The sequence below is a fragment of the Penicillium mononematosum genome (assembly GCF_028829835.1).
Source record: "Penicillium mononematosum strain IBT 11891 chromosome Unknown utg000005l:1.0-9366267.0:1.0-9372171.0, whole genome shotgun sequence".
Classification (NCBI taxonomy): Eukaryota; Fungi; Ascomycota; class Eurotiomycetes; order Eurotiales; family Aspergillaceae; genus Penicillium; species Penicillium mononematosum.
Window position 1 is genome coordinate 9,097,503 of NW_026643275.1, and position 18,741 is coordinate 9,116,243.

The window sequence follows — 18,741 nt, forward strand, 5'->3', positions numbered from 1 at the left end:
ATACTTTCAAGAAGAATAACAACCTCAGTTCGGGAATACTAGGCTTCGGAAGTGGGCTTCCTTAATTCAAAAACTTTAGCCCGTGCTGCCCACCCCTTCTGTCAGTCATTTCAAGTGGCTGAAGCGTAAATGTTCTCTGCTTCCGCCGTCAGATGTCTTTGCTGATACGCCCAGGTATATTAGGCACGACAGATAGGAAGGAGCAACATGGTGCGAGGGTTGTATTGCATTATACTAAATAAGTAGGACAAGAGTAGTCATAGAGACATTAAGACGTTGCGATAATAGCAGCAAGCAGCAAACGAAGGTGGGTATCGTCATAGATCCAATCACGTCCAACCGTCATACAGAAACAGCAAAATCCCGGGTGCGCAGGCGAATGAGCTGTTGAGGAACAAGTTCAAACGATCCCTTCCCGGGATGGGGCAAGGTAAATCACAAAGGGGGAAGGATCATATCTTCATGCAAGAAATCGATCAATTAAGTAAGGGGAAAAAGACGACACAGGCAAAGCATCAAGACATCTAGATGTCTTCAACAACACGGGCGTTCACGGCATGCTGGAGCCCAGTGTTGTCCGTAGCGCCGTATTTGCTAGGGCCTTCGCCAAAGTTGTCAGCAGCATTAAGCTGCGACTGCACGCTCTGGCCAGGGGCAGGCAGGAAGATAACCTTGCTATTGGCAGTCTTGGCCATGGCCTGCATCGCTTCGAGGTAGCGGATCTGCATAGCTGGAGCGGACGACAGGATATCGGCAGCCTGGCGCATCAACTTAGCGGACTCGACCTCGGCGCGCGCGGCAATGACCTTGCTTTCTCCGATACGCTTCGACTGCGCTGCCATCGAGAGCGAGTCTTGCAGGTCGTTGCTGAAGATTATATCCTTAATCAGCATCGACTCGACCTTCACTCCCCACCCGGATGCTACCTCCTCGATGATCTCCGAGGTCGACTGGGCGATCTCCTCGCGGCGCTCGATCACGTCTTGCAACACTCGTGCACCGATAACGTGGCGTAGTGTTGTCTGGGTGCGCTCGACCAGAGCCTGTCTCACGTTCGAGATACCGAAGGCGGTCTTGTGTGGAGAGACCACTTGGTAGTAGATGACGGAGGTCAGGTTCAGGGTGACGTTGTCCTTGGTCATACAGACCTGACGTGGCACCTCGACGATTTGGATCTTGACATCGACGGTGGTGATGTGTTCGCTCAGGGGGTTGATCTTGACTAGGCCAGGATCGACCGATCGCTCGAAGCTATAATAAACATTGTCAGTGAGTGATATTCGATGAATGGCATTGCCGACGAGGGATCACTAACCGTCCAAATCGTGAGATCAAACCGACCTCACCTTGGTCGACAGGCTTGAAGGGGTTGGGGCAGCAGAAGCAGCAGGGGATAGCTCCAAAGAATCCGATACATTCACCCAGGCTGTGGACTAAATGATGGTTAGTATGAGAGTCGCAGCTCGTATAGGGATCGGCGCAACTCACTCAAACTGGCATACCAGCCGGTAGCGTCCGAATCCGCAGGTCGGTCGATTTGATGGGCATATTTGGGCTGAAGATCGCTCATACGAAATGGCTGGACATCGATCAAAGCGCGATCTGGTGCACGATCGGTGGCGGGAGCCTTGCTGGTGCTTGCGCCGTTTTCAGACATGGTCGAAGTATTGTGGTAGCTTTGAGTATTGTATTTTGGATAAGGATGGTATTTGGATGCTCAAAGGTGATTTGGATATGGAAGGGATGAAGAAGGGGGGAAGTCACTGGTTTTAAATGTGACAGAAGGTAAACAGCTGCACTTCTCCGCAGTGGAACCACATCTTTGATGTCAACACGGCGTGATATCATTGGATGGTTCTAAGCCTCCCTGTCGTCCCAAGGCTGAGTCGCCGGTCGGGCGCTGGCCTATGCAGATCGAGGGGCCGAATAGCCGCTGGGATCGTCATGGCTGTTTGCGGTAACTCTCCGAAATAGTTGATATCAAGGTGGTAGTGGCTATAATGGAAAGTGTGTGGAAATCACATGTTATATTGGAGTCCGGAGTACAGAGTAGATGTCAAGTAAATCTTCCATTTCCATTCCATGAACGTTGTGTCATCGCGAATATTGTACATCCCGACCGGGCGCGTCTGGGCGTTATCATGTCTTTCGCTGGAGAGTTCGGGGTCTTCAGATGGATATCCAGGGCGCAAGGCAAATTCCACAGTGGCCATGCCATGGAAAGCTCTTGTTGCAATCACATGAGCTATCAGAACCCTGGAAGGATCTTGAAAACGAGAGCGAATACGCACATACCGATATTGGATGTCCAAAGAACCAATAGATGGCCCCCATGTACTTTTGGCCCCAAGATCTTGGAGGCAGTGCCTAGAAAACTCTCTCCGAATCAGGGCAGTGCTGGGAGGCTCGGGTTTCGGGTTGTGGGTACTTTATGTGCCTTTTGTACTGGAATACTAGCATTATTATCTCTTGGTGCATAATACACAAGTACATTACATCTAACCAGCATCATTGGTCTAGTGGTAGAATTCGTCGTTGCCATCGACGAGGCCCGTGTTCGATTCACGGATGATGCACTATTTCTTTTTTTGTTCGGTCAATTTTTTTGGAAGATTTTAGATTTTATTTCTACCTCTTGATATTCCCTATGTCTTGGCTTTATTGGGATGGAGAAATGGTTGCCATGTCTTATGTAGATTCATGCTTCGCCCATAATCTTTTACTGACAATAATTCGGCACCTCAACCTGCCCATCCAAATACCCCATCCTAACAAACTCCTGATAATTCCAATAATTTCCCTTCACGCCCTCTCCCTTGGTAGTAGCGTTACTCGAAAACTTCGCAGTCCAATACGAACTGCCCCTGGTAAACTGTCCAAATGCCGAAATCCCCGCCTGAAGATTCCGTCCTCGCAACCCAAGGTCATTGTCCGAGGTTTCAATCGCCCATTCGCCCACAAAGGTAGGGAACTTCCCATCGCCAGCACTTTCCTTCGCATCCTTGCAAAGAAATTCCGGTAAGTTTGCCGAAGTCGAGTTAGCATACTGGAAATAATAATGATGTTCATCGAACACAATGTTCGCGCCAGCATCAAAATGCGGACTCCAGTATGTCTCAGGCTTAAAGCTGCCCTGGCACATAACAGGGATACGAGGGTTAACCTTCTTCGTCCGGTCGATAACAGCATGAAGATACTTCAACACCCAACTAGCCCCAGCCTCGGAGAGCGCCGCAGGCGTTCCAAACGTCGAGAAGTCCCTATTATCCACTGGCTCGTTGATGGGCGAAAGCGTGTAGGACTGCGGATGACCCGAAGAGAACTGGATAAAGTGCAGCGCGGAGTCCACAGCATCGAGCGAGTACTTCAGAGCTGTGTCGTTGTTATACCAGCCCCAATGACCGACCGCCTCGCCGATATCAAGGCCGTTTGTACCGCCAGGTAGAGAGTGGATGTCGAGGATGATGTGCATGTCATAATTTTCAATCGCGTACGTGGCAATGCGGTGGATATGTTCCTTTTGCTTTCCAGAGTACAGTTGCGATCCGGGAACGCGCACCCAGGCGGCATACGACGTGGGGATTCGAAGGACGGTTACCCCTGAGCTGGCGAGGGTGTCGATGTCCCGTGTCGTGATGAAGGTTTTGTAGCGGTGTTCGAGGACGGGACCGCACTTTGAGCCCAGCTGGGCGCAGAGGTTCCATTCGTCGCTTGCGCCGCCGGAGTAGGTGCTCCACCAGGTTGTGTCGATGGTTGATTCTTGTTGGAGCCAGCCGCCAAGGTTGACACCACGGCCGTGGAAGGTGCGCCAGTCTATATAATCATGGCTTTTGTTGGGGGTGAGGTGGGAGGAGGTAGGTGTGCTGGAGGCTGTTTGGAAAACAGTACTCAGGAGGAGAATCGAGGCGGGAGATGAGAGATGCATGGTCTTGGTTGGGATTTACCCAGTCTGCTCCGGAAACCTTTTCTGACTTGTTTTATAGAAAGGCGGGAAGATTGTCCTTGTTATAAATGGCAGATATCCGACCTTGAATCTGTGCCGTCTTTTCCTGCCGTGCGTTCTTCCACTTCGGTTCGATATATGCCGTATGCTTTCTCCGCATTATGCACGATAAACAGCCACGCCAGGGATGATTCGCTGGGGTCTTGCAGATCTTCAGGACTACTGCAGAACATTGGCCAAACTAATTTCCGACCACGAGGGAGCTAGTCGGAAAATCCGACATTTGCTAGAGGTTATTCAAACCACCCTTGTGGGCAAGGAAGCAGGGTATGTTTGTTGCTATGATTGTCCGTGAATTATGCTCCTTAGGCATAGGTACCTAGCTCAAAAGCACTCAGAAATTGGGTAACGTCGCCTCTCTCTCACACACTGACGAACCAAATGTTCCAGGCTGATTATGTTCGGAAAACCCGGCTAAGAAATAGACACTATGTTTCACTGAGTGGTGCAAGCTTATCCCCATTTGATCGTAACTACTCTGTACACTACTTGGATATACACTCATCTGGAAACTTCCGAAATCCAAATTGGCATTGGTATAGCTGACTGCCTTCCCCTGTGAAAGACACTGGAATTGTGTGATGAGAGAAGGAGCTATCTACAAGATCTGGGACTAAAAGAGGAAACAACAGACCTCTCAACACAACTGTTGGGTCTCCACACCCAACTCTCTGCATACATTCGACAGTTTCTCTTCCTCCCAAGATAAAGCGCTGTCTGGCAACACATATTCAGAAATTTGTGTCCCAGCATTCTGCACCACCTCTTCAATTCCACGACCGTTTGTGAAGGACCAAACTCTAACGTATCGACTAGCAAAGTCTAATGCAAACGCGTCACCAGCCGTGATTACAAGCGTTTGGCCCTCCCGAACTTCACTCCATGTATCGCCGCTTGACTTGAGTTTGACACGCAGAAGGCCTTCTTGAACGCAGAAGCAGTGGTCCACCGTGGGAAAGCTCAACCACCGAGCCAGGGGTGTTGACGTGTACATCTTGGATGATTCAATACTGGAGATGGAGAACTTGCCGCTGCACTGCGATGCAAGAATAAAGGGTCGGGACATAACACCGCCCAGCAGCCACCTCGGTCCTGTGTTTGCGCGAAGGAAGTACGGCTCTCCCGGGCCTGGCAGTACTTTCTCCGAATCCAACCAGTCTGCGACTTCCGGTGGCTGGTAATCCCGCTTAAAATGAACGTCGAAGCGGTCCTTGGCCACCATCATCTTCTCTCCTAGCATGGCGCCAAGATTGCGATCATCATTTTCGGGAACGATGATGCCCTTATACGTCTCGCCGACGTATCGAAAGAAGTCGATCCAATCACCCGGTGCCACCAAGCCCATAGTCTCGGTATGCGGCCCGAGTAAAGCAGGATTGTGTATAACCCCCTGCTACTTGTAAGCCGTCTGAGTCTTTTGGCTCATAGAGTACACTCACCGGAGGAACGTAGGCAAAGTCGCCAGGGCCCATGATTCTGCATTTGTCGCCATTCCATAGCTTGACAAACCCCTTGGTCACAAGGAAGACATCGTGGGCCTCCTCGTGCCAGTGGAAGCCCGGGGCATCGGATAGGACTGCACCGCTGGAGAAGACGGCAATTCCGCCGTTGGTCTGTTTGGATGATGCCAATATTCTGAACACGCCTTTGCTTCCAGGAATGGTAATGCGTTCTCCCTCCAGCTGATCAATTATGTAGCTCGTTCTCCCTTCTGGGGGAATGGAATCAACAGGGACAATCATCTTGCAGGCCGATGCTCACGATGTGAGAAACCGTCCACGGGTGTTTCTTTAGCTCGAAGGGGGAAGGGGTCAAGATTAGCTAAAAGCTCAAGTAACCTGCTGGACCTGGAGGATAGGTTTTTGTCCTTTATCCATCTCATCCCATAGTGTGGGGAAATGTTTTACCCACGTGTTCTGGCAGGTACTCTGCGGGGTTGCAGGTGGCTTCGTCGAGTGGGTCGGAAATGCCGAATTGTTGCCATCACTGGGCCGGAATCTCCGAGGGTTTAGCCGCAGTTTAGCCGGAGCCTTCTGGCCACGCAATAGCAGGGACGGGTGAAACTAACATCTCGTGCCCTCATCGTCCTTCGCGACAGAATTCACCATGAGCAGCCCGACATGCTTCCAGGCCATCTACAAGCATGTAGACGAACAGCAGATTGATGTAGACGTTTATCTGCCTTCATCGCATAATGTCAAAAGTCCAGTTTGTACGTCAGCGTCCATCTCGGAATCTATGACCGTTATAGACCGGTATGCATACTGACATCAACCAGTGATCAATATCCATGGTGGCGCGTTCATGCTCGGCTCGTCAAAGATGGTAAATAAGGACCAAGTACAAGATTGCCTGAGCCGAGGATGGATTGTCTTAGCCCCCAACCATCGCCTGTGTCCACAGGTCGATATGTTAAATGGACCTATCCAGGACTGTCGTGACCTCTTGGCTTGGGTGTATGATGGTGGACTGGAAAGGGAAATCAACGAGACTGGCCAGTCAAGTGTCATCCCAGACGTCGATCGCGTCTTTGCCTTTGGTACCTCCTCAGGCGGCACTCTAGCCCTTTGCTTGGTGAGTTACCAAACTTGAGAGAGCATGAATCACACGCAGGAAGTCACCAATAACTAACAATATCCGTTTCTGAAGGGATTCGGAGTCCCTCGGCCAGTAGCTGGGATATATGACATGTACGGGCCGTGCAACTTCTCGGACAGTTTCTGGACAACAAAGCTACCTCATCTCAAGGTTCCTGCGGGCCTAACAGAGTCCTTTATGAACAAAGTATTTGAAGAATATCCGGTTCCTATTACTGGGGGCGTCTCTCTCGAAGGCCAGTCTACTGGTCCGCCCGACTTTAATGACCCACGACAAGCATATGCCTTGACGCGACTTGCGAATGGTACTATTTTAGATGCCATCTTCCCGTCTAAGGACTGGGATATGGTCGATCCTGTTCGGAATATCGGCTCCTGCTTTCCGCCAACTTTCATTGCGCATGGAATAGAGGATTCGAAGGTACCTATTGGTTTGAGTAGAGAGCTGTTCCGAAGATTGAAGGATCACGGCGTTCACTGTGATATGAAAGAGATTCCGGGGGAAGATCACACATTCGCTGCTAAGATGCAGGTTGGATCTCAAACGTGGGAGCTGCAGCGTCTTGGGTTTGACTTTTTAGAACCGTTGATGTAAGTTTACTATAAGACACGTCATATTCAGAGAGAATTTCAACTAGTAGTGTTTCAAGATCAGCTATCATGAATATGTGCATTCTTCGTCGTTACGACATAGAATTTGGGTGACCAAAAGCAACAGAACACAGTATGTCCACTCTCTGGGAGCATCATGCCCAATTTCATGCGGCAAAATACCGTGTTAAGCTCTATAGCGTACTATCCAACATGAATGGATCCTTCAGAACCGCTTTCTCTACTATATCAAAAGCATCATAACCATAAAGCCACGGTTGAACTTGGGGACAAGTCCATTTGCTAGGGAAGGGCCCTTGAAGCTGCGATTTGCCGAGCTGCGACAGGAAGATCTTGTCTCGCGCTTCCTGGTCTGGGCCATCTGCCATGTGAAAGGAGTCTCGCTATCATACAGCTGGTCAGTAAACGTGTTTCCATGGTTATAGACAAAGACTCAGTGGCTAATGATCACCTGCTTGAAAGTTTCCTTGACGATAGCGTCGCCCCGGGACTTGCGCAAGTCTTCGTACATCTTCAAGGCTTTAGGTAACTGGTCTTTCGATCTCAAGTGACCCAATATCAGGCCTAAAACAGCACCATCCTCGACAGCGGAGTTGGCGCCCTGGGCTGAGATACGGTAGCATTGGGTGACAGGAATCTCCACTAGTATGAGTTAGAAGGATTGAATCACCAGGAGCTGAGCAGGCAAGATTGGTCTTACACAAAAACAAAGTTTGACTTCTCGTTAACCCAAGAAGGAAGCTCCTCCCCTGGCACGAGCATGACTTGTTAGCTTCTGATATCCAAGGATGGAAGGTGCGAACAGACTATGCATCAATTTCCACTTGTCAACCTTATCGACCACACTCAGGAATCTTCCAAGAATGGGGTCCCAATCCTTGAAAAGTGCCTGCATTTCTTCGACAGATCCAGACTGTCGACTGACTCCATGGGGAAGATCATCGGGGACAAGTAAAACGATATTATACATCGTCCCACCGCGCAAAGAATAGCCCACAGCATGTGCCCCAGGTCCGATCCAAAAGTGCACGGTCGGGTTGCTGACCCAAGACTTAAGCTCGGGGTCATCAAGCTGATCCAGGTCCAACACGACTCGATACGCCAGATCCCCAGTCGGTCGAGGCATATCGTCAGTTCCAAGAAGATTCGAGCGGCACCGCGACCATAATCCGTCTGCTGCGACTACAAGGTCTCCCCTCATTGTGAATCCAGACTCGGTTGTCACACTGGGCAAGTTGAAGTCAACACTAACAACCTTCTCCCCAAGCTTGAATTCAACGCCTAGCTCTTTGGCTTTCTCATATAGCGAGAGTTGCAAATCAACGCGATGTAGATCGATGAACGGAGCACCGTACTGGCTACGGATCTTCTTATCAAAGCTTTCCTCTCTAGCAAGCACCTTACCGGAGTAGCGGTGCACGATCAGAGCGCTGGGCTCGGCGGCACTGAGCCATAGTCTGTCAGGTAGCCCCCACCTCTGTAGGATGCGAGTGCAATTGGGAGTCACTTGCAACCCTGCGCCGACCTTCGGAAGAAAGGGTGAATGTAAGTATCAAAGTTTAATCCGCGGGGACGGGTGGCTAACCTCGAGGAGTTCCTTGGCTGACTCAATTACTGTCACCCGGTGACCAGAAAGGGAGATTGACACCGCTGCAGCCAGACCCGCAAGGCCTGCCCCGACAACCACAACATCTAATTGAATGGATGCCTTCCGAAACTCTGTAGAGTGAGGCTACCGACATGAGGTCAGTCAGAATGGGAACTCGACTAAAGCAGCAGTTAACTAACCATTGCGAGGATGGCGGTCGTAGTACAAAGAGATCGAGAATCAGAATGAAGGATTTCCAATGTGAGGCCTTGGACCTCTACCACAGAAATATATTTCAAGGGCGGCTATAATGTCCTTCTCAAAGGACAGGGCAGTCGGAAAAGCCGAGATGCAGGCGCATGATCTAGATTTCCCGGCTTTTCCGGCGCTTCCATCAAGGACTTGCTGGCGGACAGCTTAAGTGGAGATAGAAGCTTAAACCATCTGAAGCAATTCAAACTGGCGTGTACAAAGGTCAAAGACTAAGGGGTAGACCTTTAGTGCACGTGCCACAGATCCATTCCCCGCACTGAGGACCATCCCTGAGTAAACTGCAACCAACTCCACCCTCTGTACCCCGGGAGAAACCCCAGATTTCCCATGCAGCTTTGATACAGCATTTCTTAAGCTTCCTCTTCTGCAGGCTACATAGCTGCCCGCTGCAGTTGACCCACAAAAATCGCAACATCTTATCAAAATGCAGGCTCCGAACAATCGCCATTCGGCGAGGAATCCAGGCCAGCGTGTTCGGCGACCCCGGGCAGCCCGCGCCTGCGATTACTGTAGACAGAAAAAGTACAAATGCGATGAGTCTTACCCCTGCTCTTACTGCAAAGGTTGGTCTTTACCATGCTAGTTGGCATTGACTCCCCCCCCCCCCCAAATAGCTTCAGGTCATTGACGGTGTCCAAGGTCGAGGTGTCGAATGTGTCTACAAGGGTCAGGATATGTCTAGGCTCCGAGTCCCACCAGAGTATGTTCTCGCCAACCTTGAGGTATATAATCTAAACTAATCCCCTTCCCTAGCTATGTGAGGAAACTCGAAGCTCAGGTGAAGGAACTCTCTTCCCGCATCGAGTCCTACGGAATAGCCGGAAACGCATCAGTTGGTGGTAAACTGACAGGGACAGCTTCCGGGACGTCTACTCTGGACCACGAACCTACACAGCCCGGGATCAACCACGACGATCCCGCAATGCGAAGCAGCACATCTCCCTGGGAGACTGGCCAGCAAGAAGTATCTGGTGTTAACTCACACACTCGGGGAGTTGAGTTCTACGGCAGCTCGTCTTCTGTGGCTCTTCTCTCACACATTCAGCGCACTGGGGATGAGCCTGAAGGTGATGTGAGCTCTCTTCTGTCAACTCTGCACAATCCTGCTTTTAGCCCAGCCGAGTTGCAGACAGCCCGTGAAAGCCGCAGGGAGATCGACTACCCAGATAGTTTAGACTGGTTCCCACAATGTCGCGGGTTTTTGGAATCTTTCTTCACCACTATCCACTATGTTCATCCCATTCTCGACAAGAATATATTTTTGCAGCGGTGCGAGTCGTTATGGTCTGGAAACGAAGCCGATGGCCAGCAGTTTTCAAGTTTCACGGCTCTGTACTTCAGTGTTCTCTCCTTGGGTGCGCTTGTGGGTACGAGAGATGATGAACCCATCGATGGCATCGATAATATGCAATGGAGCCGCAAGTTTTTTGAGAAAGCCAAAGCCTGCTGCAATCAGATTGGAATGGTAACGGACCTTGAGATGACCCAATGTTACTTCATACTTGTGTGTCTTTCCATCCCACATCGTCGCTCATGTCACTAACACCTTACAGGCCAAGGTGTGCCAAAATGAGCTACATCCTCACCGTCAGTGGAAGACTTTTTGTTTTTTTATTTTCTGGTTTACTTACTCTTGCCAGTGTCGTATATGTATATTGGCCTTGCGATACGGACTGCCTTGGCCATGGGAATTAACCGAGAGCCTGGACCGAATTCGAAGAAATCCGCAGATTTGCGAAAGGCAGAATCAAGAACATGGTGGTAAGCCTTTGACTCAACTCCGCGTCCCATGAATATCTGATTTATTATGAACACTGACATTTCCGTGTAAGGGGCCTATACTCTCTTGAAACGTGCGTTGTCTCCCTCATAAATGCCTTGAACCTATTCAACTGAGTCACTGCTTTAACTCTGATTGATAGTGAGATATCCTTCGCCATGGGTAGGCCAGACACTCTTGGGGCGGACATGTATCATAACCGGCGATTCCCAGTAACGGAAAACAGCGAGGCCGTCGATGACAGTCGCAATTGCGAAATGATGGAACATCCGTCTTGTTCTATCATAAAGTGCATGGTAGATTTGTCGGGAATCACGAAAAGTATCTGCCAAAGCATTTACCTCTCAGGTATGCCAGTCCCAAGGACTGTTCATCTGGCGTATCAAATTGAGAACGATCTCGAGCGGTGGGTTGAAACGCTACCTGAAGCTATACGTCCAACGGAATTATCTGGCAGTCTGCCTTCCTTGAGAAGAGCCAGGGACCAGCAATGGATGAAGAGACAAAGATTGGTGTTAACACTAAGTTCGTCGGCCTTCAGACTCCCACAAAAAAATGAATAACTGACTGAATATAGGACACCACAACTTGAAGATACTTCTTTTCGGATCCTTCCTTCTGAGATCGACACCTCAAGATCGAGCATCAACTCCAGGGTCCCAAGAAGGGGTCCAAAAATGCCTGGACTCAGCTAAACAGACAATTGATCTTATTTATCAGACGTATCAACATAGTGACTTTTTCAGGACATGGTATGTGCTGACCTCAATATTCTATTGCCCAATCCTGACCTAGCAATAGGTTCTATAATGTGACATACACCGTTTTCGCCGCAAGCATCATCCTCATCTACCTTGCGCAAGAAGCGATTCCGACAGAGGCCCAACCGCTCTTGCGGCTGATCGACATGGCTGTAGAAATTTTATTGATAATGGACGAATGTGCTTTTGCTCTTGAAGCAGCAAAACTGCTACGTCGGGCCAAGGAGAAGGCTGAAGCAAGAGCCATGGCAACGGATGCAGCAACTATGGAGCCGTTGTTCTCGGGGGCAGATGGAACGGTACATCTGAATCATTATTGGGGTCCGCTCAATCTTTATGGGGATATTGACCCAAACCTTGCTTTTTCGTTTCTTGGCTTTGATGAAGCGAATCCAGTGCTAGGGTGATCTAGCAACGGCAGACTTGATTGAACCATATGAAGTTCGATAATATAAGAGGATACTGCATGGTTTCCAGGCAAACGAGGGTGTATGAGGTCCGCGTTGAGCCCATAATCGCCTAGGCCAACTCATGTATAGTAGGAAGTATGGAGCTTCCTATACGGGATAGTCTCGCGTCATACTTCACTCGCACGAGAAGAGATAAAACGCACGAGCACAACATAATGTTTGTAAAATAGTATTGGCTGGAATCCCCCCCGATAGCCATTTATGTGCAACCCCACAGTTACCTGCTGACGCCATCGGCCTCCAACTGCACGTCTTTTTGCGCGTTTCACGGCAATGTGCCGCGGGGTTAGCAGATACTGACACATACCAGGACACTAAATCTAATAAATACAATCTACTCCTCCAGAGCTGTGGTACACAATCAATTCAATCATCTCCTCTCAATTGAACAAACACCATCATCATGTCTTCCGAAAAGAAACAACTCATCATCAACGCATTTGCAATGCAATCGCCCAGCCATCTAAACCCAGGTCTATTCCGCCATCCCACAGACCAAGGCGCAGACTACAAGAACATCAAGCACTGGATCGCCCTAGCCAAGAAGCTCGAAGACGCCAAATTCCACGCCATCTTCTTCGCCGACGTCCTAGGAGGCTACGATGTATACAGAGGTCCCTCAAACCTCTCCCCAACAATCCCCGCTGCCGCCCAATTCCCCATCAACGACCCCCTCTACAGCATTCCCGCCATGGCAGCAGCCACGGAATCAATCGGCTTCGGCGTAACAGCATCAACAACATACGACTCCCCCTACGCCCTAGCAAGACGCTTCTCAACAGTAGACCACCTCAGCAACGGCCGTATCGGCTGGAACATCGTCACTTCCTACCTTGACTCCGCGGCTCGCAACTTCGGTCTAGACACACAGGTCGAGCACGATGAGCGCTACCGCATCGCGGACGAATACCTGGACGTCACCTACAAGCTGTGGGAGGCGTCTTGGAGAGACGATGCCGTGACCTGGAAGCAGTGTTCCGAGAACAAGACCCAGCCATATGCGGATCCAACTGCTATTCGTGAAATTAATCACAAGGGAAAGTACTTCCAGGTTCCTGGTCCCCATCTCTGTGAACCCAGTCCCCAGCGCACACCATTTATCTTGCAGGCTGGTACGTCGACGGCGGGTAAGGCGTTCGCGGCGAAGCATGCGGAGGCCGTGTTCTTGCATGCGCAGAAGCCGGAACTTGCTCGTCCTTCAGTTGATAGTATTCGCCAGCAGGCTGCGGAGATTGGACGTAACCCGCAGGATATCAAGGTTGTGGCGGGTGCATTAGTGATCGTTGCTGAGACGGACGAGGAAGCGCATGCTAAGTTTGAGGAGCTGAAGACGTACGGCGATCGAGAGGGTGCGCTTGCTCTTTTCGGTGGTTGGACGGGATACGATCTGTCGACCTACTCTGATGATCAGGACTTCCGTTTTGTGGAGCTCCCTGCTGTTCGCAGTATGGTGAACCACTGGGCTAGTACAGTGCCTGGTACTGAGGGCCAGAAGTGGGATAAGCAGACTATTGCGGAGTATTTGGTGCTTGGTGGTAATGGTGTTAAGATCATTGGGAGTGTGAAGACGGTTGCCGATGAGCTGGAGCGATGGGTGACTGTTGGTGATGTTGACGGGTTCAATCTGAGCTATGCTAGTCTCCCTGATACTTTTGACGATATTATTCGTTTGCTGCTGCCTGAGTTGCAGCGGCGTGGTCTGTTCTGGTCGGACTATGCTGTCAAGGGAGGGACTTTCCGGGAGAACATGTCTGGGAAGAAGGGTCAGTCCAGACTCCCGGACGCGCACCCTGGAGCGAAATACTTCTGGAAAGAGGGTCAGAAGGTGCCTCCGTATTCATTGGAGGAGTCCAACTAACAGCGTATTTGCATTAAAGCGAATATCGAAAAGACTTTGTTGATGTTAACAGGTCGGCTTCATCTCGTATCTAAACTGAGCATGAATAGTCGAAACAGAATAAAAATGTTGCCCAACGCAAATTAATATAAACAATTCCCAGATACACAATCTTGCACTGCAATGGTCTACTGTAACAAATCAAACATCCCACCACCCCTCCATGTGAGACTTCAAATCGATCTCCTCCGGCAGTCTCAGATGAGGCGTGAGTTCCGCACCAGGAGTCAACTCTTTCGAAGTCCACCCATTACCGAAATAAGCAAACCGATTCCCACTTTGATTAACATAGGTATACTCCCAATCTTCCCATCGCGGATCTCGACGAATATAATTCGAATGCGACGCACTGCCCGGGAAGAGACCATGAATACGAGACCCCGGCTTGCCACCATTATACCACGAGCTACAGTTCGCCGACCAGACAGTGCGCGGGTAGAACTGATCGCAGTACTCGACAAAGTCGTCCGTCGCCTGCTTAGTCGGGACAATGGACTTGATCCCCTGTGTGCGGATCTTGCGCAGCACTTTCGCGATATATGTGACTTGGTTCTCGATGTTGTTGGGCACTGTCCCGCTGTGTCCGGAGGAGTATGGTCCACCGAGCCAGAGGAGGTTCGGGAACCCGGGTGTTGCGAAACCAAGGTATGAGTATGGAAATCCGAATTTGCCGTCTTGTTTCCAGGCTTTCTTTAGGTCAACTCCGTCGGCGATGATGGAGAACGGAGGTGCGTGATCGACGTTGGCTCCTGTGGCGCAGATTGTGATGTCCACTTCTCGCTCTACCCCGTCCTCGGTCACAATGCCTTTCTCGGTGAATCGTTTGATGCGTGACTGGATGTAGTCGACGTTATCCTTGGCTAGAGCTTCTAAATACCCAGGTCCTGGTGTTGGACGACGACACGCCGGGGGGAAGTCTGGTATGATCTTTTCTGCCAATTCTGGCTTGTCTGCAATGCGTTGCAGCATCAGGTCGGTCCATTTCTCGCGCAGCTCGTTGTTTTCTGGCGAGTCTTTGAAGATTGCCCCGAATCGCTGGAAATATCCCTTCTCGACATCCTTCCGGTATTCCAGGTACGCTTTGGGATCTTTCCATGTCTCTAACTGTGACTCGGAGAATAAGTTTGCCTCTAGTCGGCGAATTCCCGCGCTTCCGCTGCTGAATGAATCTGCGATCCAAGTCGGATTCCGAGCGTAATGATCAACGTGGCTAGCAAATGGTTGAATGGATGGTAGGACCTGCAAGCCAGAAGCGCCGTTTCCGATAAGAGCAATTCGTTTGCCTCTCAGGTCGACGTTTGGATCCCAGTTAGAGGAATGAAACAGATTCCCCTTGTAAGTGTTGATACCTTCATATTCGGGTAGCTTCCAGGCATTGAAATGGCCGATGGCGTTGATTACAACATCCAGCTCTTCTTCATAGATCTGTTCCATCGATGTGAGCATACGACCTCAAGGATCAATGTCAACCATTTCTTACTTTCGAGCCATCCACATGCTCAACGGTGACATTCCATTTCCCTTTCTGGGGCTGCCATTCGGCCTTCTGCACTCTTTGTCCGGCGCGAAGATACTGGTACACATTGTGCTTCCGTGCAACACCCTGCCAGTATTGTCTAATCTCATGTCCCTGGGCGAATTCTTCAGTCCATTGAGTATTCGGCGAGATGCTAGACTGGTATACATGTGCAGGAATATCGCATCGAATTCCCGGATATGTATTCTCGAACCTGGTTTGTACAAGTTAGCAACTCCTCGTCAAGGAAGACGAGCAGAGCGGAAACTGTACCATGTACCGCCCTAAAAGTGCGGTTAGCTTGGAAATAACCCATTGATTGACAATAACATACCACATCGGCATTCTTATCATAGATTCGAAGATCAAGCCCCGGCAGTTTCGCAGGGAGCAACACGCCCGCGGTGATCCCTGCAAGACCTGCACCGATAACACCGACCTTGATGGGCCGCACCACATCAACCGGGTGCTCCTCTAGTTCAAATCGGACATTCTCAACCTTCTCTGTTGGTTGGGTGATATCACTATCCACAGTTACAGTGGTTGGTCCATTCGAGTCTGAAGGACCCTTAATCGATTCCGAGACAGGTCCGATATTCGACAAGGGAAGAGCCACCTCAGGGGATTGCACAAGAGTCATGGCGTGGGTCTATCTTTCTTTCTTTTCTCTTGTCGAGTGTTCAGATAATCACAGCATAAACATATACCACAGTCACGCCGGGTTGGATATCCAGGCTTTCTTGTAGACGACATATCCCCGCCTGCCTGCACGTCATGCGCAACGTTTTACACGCCACCTAGTGCGAATTGTAATTCTGCGCGTCGAATCTGATAAGTGGTTTCATTTGGGCAGTCGGAGTCGGGTATGCGGCTATATTGTGATGTTCTCGGGACTGATTTGGTGTCGCTAACACCATTGCGGTCCCTGATGACGTGCCGAGGGGGGTATCGTGAACACCATCCTCTCCACTACCAACGTCATTGCGGAGTGCATTGGTTGGAGTAGATGTTGGGGTATTGTTTGTTTGCAATTGGGATGTCGCCATTTGATATCTCGGCCGATTCCAGCTCTCTCGGAATATTCCACAGACCTGTACGACCTGCCTATCTCATACATTCCAATGTTTTGAATACCATGGTCTTCATATCAATAAATATTTATATTTCGATTCTATATACACCGGATTACTTTTAAAAGAATGGGACCTCCAATTCTCAATTGTATCCAGTAAAGCCTGGCCAACATAACATAACCTCGGGACTCCTCAATTTTAACCCTAATAGCAAAGCAAATCTACGCAATTTCGGCTTCAATCATCATTCCATACTATTAAGAGTTAGGCCAAAAGTTGTCAATTTGCAACTTAGCATCGGATCAACAGCTTCGTCTATGCGCCTTATGTTCGCTTGGAAGCCGATAACAGCGACATCATCTACACGTCCATTTGTACATAGCCTAACCGATGCTCTTATTGGCGGAACGAACAATATCATAGGTAAAAGGCTTAGACTATCCTTAACTACCTGCGTCTTGGGTGCTTATAAGCAATTGTTTAGCTTTGTCATTTGGCCAATCGTGAAGACCTACGTATGCAAAGTATGCGCGGCTCCCTGTGGCTTAAATGCTTATGCCCTACCACTACTACAATCGTCAAGAACAGACAATATCTTCGGACGACCTTAGAATACATCATGATTACTTAATTTATAGACCAACCTTGCTTCCAAGGATGGAAGTTGGAATATCTGAACGCATTGCCAAGCACATGACGGAGATACACCGTCACAATGCTCATAGTATAAATACCATAATCAGAGTCTATAGTAGCATTGCCACCACCAATTTATTTCACCCTTGAATTGACTCGAATCCCCTCTTATCATAATGCAGTCTGCAGTTAAGCCAGTTATTGGTCCTAGGAAAGAGGTCACTGACCTTACCGGCCGTGTTGCCATTGTATTAGGCGGAGCACTGGGTATTGGGTGAGTCTGAGAATCGCTGTAAGAGGTAACTTGGAATTTTACTTACAGATAGGCAGCTATGAGATATCCCGGGCCTTTGTTTTGAATGGTGCCCGGGTTATCATGGTCAATCGGAAAGAGGAGCAAGGTGACGAAGCAATCAAAAAGATCAAGAAAGAAGCCGGCGATAACGCACATGTCGAATGGATCCCGTGCGACATGGGAGACTTGAAGCAGACCAAGGAGACATTCACCAAGATACGATCGGAGGAAAAGCGACTTGATTTGGTAGGGAACTTCAACCGTTCACAGTGCGTATCGTCCGTTAACCCATAATTATATGTACAGCTTGTTCTATCCGCTGGTATCAACGCAAACCAGTACGGCGAGACGAACGACGGGATCGACCGACATTTCCAAGTAAACTGGCTGGGCCAGTTTTACGTCTGCAATCTGCTTTTCCCGCTGTTGCGCAGAACGTCCAGGTTACCTGACACACCTGCCCCTCGGATCGTATTCTTGTCATCAGAGCAGCATCGCACCGCTCAGAAAGCTGTTCACTTCGCCTCACTCGATGAAATCAATAACCCCAAAATGGGCCCTGTTGAGCTTTACGGTAGGTCCAAGCTTGCGATCATCCTGGGTGTCAAGTACGGGCTCTTGGAGCGTGTTATCAAACCAAACAAGGATAACATCTACGCTCTTTCAGTACATCCGGGTGCGGTAAGTTTGATATGGCAGAGACGAGCGGGAACCATGCCTAACCCCAAATCTAGGTCAATACTGCCATGCAGCAGCAATGGAAGGATGCCTACCCGGGAATAACAGGAAAGCTTATCACATCAGCTATGCTTGCCGTGGGTCGCGATGTTGAACAAGGTTCCTTCAGTGCTTTGTATGCCGCGACTAGCCCAGACATTGAAGAGAGAGGATGGAATGGATACTACCTAACCGACCCTGGTGAAAAGGGAAAGGAATCTGCTCAAGCTTCTGATCCTAATCTGGGAGCTGCACTTTGGAACTTAAGTCAGCAAATCATTAAGGAGAAGCTTGGTGACGATGCTGTCATGGACTGGAGCGTAATTGCTTAAGGACAGTGCCATTTGGAGAAAAAAAAATTCCCGGGTTTATGTTCTTTTTGAGTTCCGAATATGACACGAGCAAGTACATTTTGCTACAATGAGTATTTGAAAAAAAAAATAGGGGATTGACATCTTGGGGGTCTCAAAATCGCTATATACTTTCTACGCAAAATTGGAGGCCACACAAGCCTGGTGAGGTA

The 18,741-nt window shown here is 49.5% G+C and overlaps 10 protein-coding genes across 10 annotated transcripts; 4 read left to right on the forward strand and 6 right to left on the reverse strand.

Moving 5' to 3' along the window:
* Window positions 1–524: 524 nt before the first annotated feature.
* N7519_011712 (slipin family protein) lies at window positions 525–1,657 on the reverse strand (the record flags this gene model as incomplete). Its single annotated transcript, XM_057298485.1, has 3 exons — window positions 525–1,251; window positions 1,316–1,433; window positions 1,489–1,657. The coding sequence occupies 3 exons, from the start codon at window positions 1,655–1,657 to the stop codon at window positions 525–527; spliced, it is 1,014 nt and encodes a 337-aa protein (XP_057146367.1).
* A 361-nt stretch (window positions 1,658–2,018) lies between these two features.
* Window positions 2,019–2,213, reverse strand: N7519_011713 (uncharacterized protein; the record flags this gene model as incomplete). The annotated part of the gene is made up of 1 exon (XM_057298486.1): window positions 2,019–2,213. One exon carries the CDS (start codon window positions 2,211–2,213, stop codon window positions 2,019–2,021), a length of 195 nt encoding a protein of 64 aa, XP_057146368.1.
* A 506-nt stretch (window positions 2,214–2,719) lies between these two features.
* Window positions 2,720–3,925, reverse strand: N7519_011714 (uncharacterized protein; the record flags this gene model as incomplete). Its single annotated transcript, XM_057298487.1, has 1 exon — window positions 2,720–3,925. One exon carries the CDS (start codon window positions 3,923–3,925, stop codon window positions 2,720–2,722), a length of 1,206 nt encoding a protein of 401 aa, XP_057146369.1.
* Window positions 3,926–4,640: 715 nt separating this feature from the next.
* On the reverse strand, window positions 4,641–5,745 carry N7519_011715 (cupin domain-containing protein; the record flags this gene model as incomplete). The annotated part of the gene is made up of 2 exons (XM_057298488.1): window positions 4,641–5,393; window positions 5,443–5,745. The coding sequence occupies 2 exons, from the start codon at window positions 5,743–5,745 to the stop codon at window positions 4,641–4,643; spliced, it is 1,056 nt and encodes a 351-aa protein (XP_057146370.1).
* A 364-nt stretch (window positions 5,746–6,109) lies between these two features.
* On the forward strand, window positions 6,110–7,195 carry N7519_011716 (uncharacterized protein; the record flags this gene model as incomplete). Its single annotated transcript, XM_057298489.1, has 3 exons — window positions 6,110–6,215; window positions 6,282–6,577; window positions 6,653–7,195. 3 exons carry the CDS (start codon window positions 6,110–6,112, stop codon window positions 7,193–7,195), a joined length of 945 nt encoding a protein of 314 aa, XP_057146371.1.
* Window positions 7,196–7,385: 190 nt separating this feature from the next.
* N7519_011717 (putative monooxygenase) lies at window positions 7,386–9,003 on the reverse strand (the record flags this gene model as incomplete). Its single annotated transcript, XM_057298490.1, has 5 exons — window positions 7,386–7,595; window positions 7,664–7,854; window positions 8,020–8,737; window positions 8,798–8,944; window positions 9,001–9,003. The coding sequence occupies 5 exons, from the start codon at window positions 9,001–9,003 to the stop codon at window positions 7,386–7,388; spliced, it is 1,269 nt and encodes a 422-aa protein (XP_057146372.1).
* A 603-nt stretch (window positions 9,004–9,606) lies between these two features.
* N7519_011718 (fungal specific transcription factor domain-containing protein) lies at window positions 9,607–10,616 on the forward strand (the record flags this gene model as incomplete). The annotated part of the gene is made up of 3 exons (XM_057298491.1): window positions 9,607–9,636; window positions 9,688–9,773; window positions 9,827–10,616. The coding sequence occupies 3 exons, from the start codon at window positions 9,607–9,609 to the stop codon at window positions 10,614–10,616; spliced, it is 906 nt and encodes a 301-aa protein (XP_057146373.1).
* A 1,871-nt stretch (window positions 10,617–12,487) lies between these two features.
* On the forward strand, window positions 12,488–13,942 carry N7519_011719 (LLM class flavin-dependent oxidoreductase; the record flags this gene model as incomplete). Its single annotated transcript, XM_057298492.1, has 1 exon — window positions 12,488–13,942. One exon carries the CDS (start codon window positions 12,488–12,490, stop codon window positions 13,940–13,942), a length of 1,455 nt encoding a protein of 484 aa, XP_057146374.1.
* A 180-nt stretch (window positions 13,943–14,122) lies between these two features.
* N7519_011720 (flavin-containing monooxygenase) lies at window positions 14,123–16,137 on the reverse strand (the record flags this gene model as incomplete). The annotated part of the gene is made up of 4 exons (XM_057298493.1): window positions 14,123–15,406; window positions 15,462–15,711; window positions 15,771–15,781; window positions 15,832–16,137. The coding sequence occupies 4 exons, from the start codon at window positions 16,135–16,137 to the stop codon at window positions 14,123–14,125; spliced, it is 1,851 nt and encodes a 616-aa protein (XP_057146375.1).
* A 1,245-nt stretch (window positions 16,138–17,382) lies between these two features.
* On the forward strand, window positions 17,383–18,550 carry N7519_011721 (short chain dehydrogenase/reductase family protein; the record flags this gene model as incomplete). The annotated part of the gene is made up of 4 exons (XM_057298494.1): window positions 17,383–17,480; window positions 17,537–17,747; window positions 17,808–18,182; window positions 18,236–18,550. 4 exons carry the CDS (start codon window positions 17,383–17,385, stop codon window positions 18,548–18,550), a joined length of 999 nt encoding a protein of 332 aa, XP_057146376.1.
* Window positions 18,551–18,741: the final 191 nt, after the last annotated feature.